Here is a 3,532-nt window from a genome sequence, read left to right on the forward strand (position 1 = left end):
GAGACCTTGAAGACAGGCGTGACCAGTTTCGAGATCCTCTGTTCCTCTGATCGTTGCATTTCCGTGACCAGGGAACCGTCCCGGGCGCGTTGTGTTTTCTATATAAAGTGGCGGACACGTTTGGAGAGTTCAAAGATATCGAATCATCATGAAGTGTGCATACGTAAGCAGCAGCGTGGGTGAACAGATTGTTTTCCTTCCTTTTGGACGTAGATAGATATGGATGAAGTGGTTGGGTTTCGTGGGGATGGAGCAGTGCTTCTCAAGCTATGGGTACTTGGAGAGGTCAGGGTTCGGGGGATTGTTTAGGTCGTTCGGGCTTGTACAGTGGGATAATCGACTTGTTTTACTGTTTCCGAAAGAGGGCACAGTGTATTTAGAAGCTTCATTGTGGTAAAGATTGTTGAAGTATTATACTTGGGTATTATATTTTATTTAATAATCTGGACAAGATTGTTGAAGTACTTGTATTTTCTCTCTTGGGTATTACTTTTTATTTAACAATCTTAATCTTGGAATTAGATGTTCGCCTACGATAAAAGACACTAGACTGCTTGTAATTTTTAAAAATTTGAAACTAATAAATTTGTCTACGTACGCTTGCTTAAGTTAGGTTTATTAATAAGGATTATTAAGGTTACTTGAGATTCTTACTGGGACTGGGTTAGTATATGAATCTAATTTTTAACCCACTTTCATTGCCAAATTACTTGTGGTTTCCTGTTTGATTTTAATTGTCGTATACCTTTTGTTTTTTACTAGGTAAGTAGATCAAGTAGTAGGTGCTTAAAGAAATGGATGTTCGGGTGAAGATGTTCGAAAATTTTTCGTGCACTGGTGAAAAATTCTAACATAATTTGATACTTGCATATTCTTCCTTTACTATTCTTTATTTTATATCGAACGTCAAGTGGTCTAGAATACCACCTAGCCTTTATGGTGTGGATTATGATACAAAACCCATATTCTATAATACAATCTGAAATTTATAGTTCAACTTACAATTTAGCATTTTATGACCTACTGAGTTTGAAGTTTATAGCCTGCATTTCATACTGTACTTGAGTTCACAGCCTCAGCTAGAATTTGAACCATAACTTAGCATTTAGAATGTACACACTGCACCTTATCAAATTTTAAATGCAATAAATCATTCTTTATTAACAGAATGTTTCACCTACTTGAATTTATTTCGATTTTCTGATATTCAACAATTAAACAGCATCATAAATAACATTTAATTTTCTTGACTGTAATTTGAAATTAGTGGTTAAACGAAAGACAGGAAACAATTCTTTACTAAATAAACAAGTGTGTCCTTAAAAAGCTTATGCTTATGCATATTTTTTAAGCTTACTCAACTGTCACTCTAAATAACTTCAACTTATTTTACAATAACACGTTATTTCAATCTAACATAAAAAATGTCCACTGTTGTGTAATATTCTAGTCTCGTTACTGTAATTACCTCCAAAATGAAATAATTCCTCCCATGTAAAACAACGTATTTAACATTTACTGGAGAACGACAAGAAATTTACAATGAAATATAATTTCATTATTATCGAGGATTTTAAATGCTCATTTTCAGATTCTTCTTGCTGTCTCTCTTGCTTCTGTTGGTTATGCTCTGCCAACAGCGGAGGTCCTCGCCTATCAGGACAGTCTTGGCCAGTACAGTTTTGGCTACAGTGCCCCAAGCTCAGCGAGATCGGAAGTTAGAACGCTGAATGGCGAAACACGCGGTGCTTACAGTTACATCGATGACGCAGGCGTTATTCAGACTGCTCACTATACAGCTGACGGGGAAAATGGCTTCCGGGTAGCGGCCACCAATCTTCCTGTGGCACCGCTTCCGGTAAGTATAGGGCGCAATGTGGAAGAATGATTGGGAAACTTGTAGAATACATTTTACCTAAAAATTTGAACAATTGACGGAACTTTTTTGTAGAACGGTATCTGATATGAAAATTTGATTAATTTTGAAATACTTCACTGCGAAAAATGTTCAGAATTTGTTGGTAAACTTTAACTTTGTAAGTTCTAAGAATAATTTAATTTGTAAAATTCTTGGAATTAATTTTGTCGCAGAAAAGTATTTGATTAATTTTGAAATATTTTACTGTGAAAATTGCTTAAAACTCGTTGGAAAATTTTCACCTCGTACGTTGGAATTAAAATTTTGAAAATTAAGGAGAAAATTCTTGGGATTATTTCTTTGAATTTTGACTCTATTCGATTCCATTGAGACACTTCAATTTTTTAACAATATTCTACCCGTTTAATTGAAACTATTGCGTGCAGGAAGTGCAAGATGTAATCGTGGCGATTCTACCGGAAAAGGAAGAGATACTGAAAACGAATAACCTAGGAAGAAATAATGTGTTTCTGAAGGGACTAGTGCCAATAGAGAGTGATACTATGGAATTGGAAAAAGACGTACAACTCAAAGAGAAACTAGAAGAAAGTATGAAATCTGAAAATCTGTCAGAAACGATGAAAATGAGCGAAGAAGGAATTTTAGAAGGAAGAGCGATGAAAATGAGCGAAGAAGGAATTTTAGAAGGAGAAACGATGAAAATGAGCGAAGAAGGAATTTTAGGAGGAGAAACGATGAAAATGAGCGAAGAAGGAATCTTAGGAGGAGAAACAATGAAAATGAGCGAAGAAGGAATTTTAGAAGGAGAAATGATGAAAATGGCTTCTGAGGTACTATAAAAAAGACAAATTTTAATTTCATATTCTGAGACGTAAATTATAAGTTACAAATTTTTAAGAAATAGATTTCACAAAAGAAGCCTCTTTCAGGCAAAAGCTGCAATATTTCAATAAACAGATTAAATGAAAGTTAAAAAATTATTCAGATTTTAACGAAACAAATATTGCAAATGTAAAAAGTGTCCTTTTGTTTATCAGTGCATATATGTTTATCTTAAATAAATATACTTTAATACAATGCTAAAGTTTTAATTTTCAAACAATTAGGCGCAGCTTCAAGAGAAATCGTCAGAAAGTGCAGCTGCTGAAAGTCCCAAAGTATCCAGCACCGAAATGCCACTTAAAGTCTTGAAACAACTCCAGATTCCTATTTATCGAATTTCCCAAGGAAATCTTGCCATTGATCCATCAACCATACAAGGACCGATAAATATCGAAGGTAAATACTTTTGGAATTTTCCTTATAAATAATATTCCATTGTCATTACGTGATTTAAGTGATTTAGTTATTGAAATTTTTATAAAACGCCTGGATTATTATGTGTCATCTCTAAAATAACATTTAGATTATTTAATCAAAAATAGAATAAATGTCGAATGTTTCGAGGATGCAAATAGCCGAATAATTAATTAAAAAAATTCTATTTTTCTTTTAAAACTAACATTCTGCAAGGTTAGAGCCATATTTACATTCTTTCAGCTACGAAATGTGAATTTTGTTACTACCACTAGTAAATCAAAGTTTTTGCTACGTTCATATAATTACAAAACTCAGACACGAGGATTAAGAACCTCCTAATTAATTTTTTCGCGG

The 3,532-nt window shown here is 33.6% G+C and overlaps 1 protein-coding gene across 1 annotated transcript in view; it reads left to right on the plus strand.

Moving 5' to 3' along the window:
- Nucleotides 1-219: 219 nt before the first annotated feature.
- The window catches only part of LOC108575067, a 4,952-nt gene continuing 1,639 nt past the window's right edge, over nt 220-3,532 (plus strand). The window contains exons 1-5 of the mRNA XM_017937810.1: nt 220-285; nt 1,592-1,858; nt 2,305-2,467; nt 2,603-2,709; nt 2,986-3,157. Coding sequence (XP_017793299.1) covers nt 220-285; nt 1,592-1,858; nt 2,305-2,467; nt 2,603-2,709; nt 2,986-3,157 — 775 coding nt within the window. The remainder of the gene's footprint in view (nt 286-1,591; nt 1,859-2,304; nt 2,468-2,602; nt 2,710-2,985; nt 3,158-3,532) is intronic.

The sequence above is a fragment of the Habropoda laboriosa genome, unplaced genomic scaffold (assembly GCF_001263275.1).
Source record: "Habropoda laboriosa isolate 0110345459 unplaced genomic scaffold, ASM126327v1 scaffold12, whole genome shotgun sequence".
NCBI lineage: Eukaryota > Metazoa > Arthropoda > Insecta > Hymenoptera > Apidae > Habropoda > Habropoda laboriosa.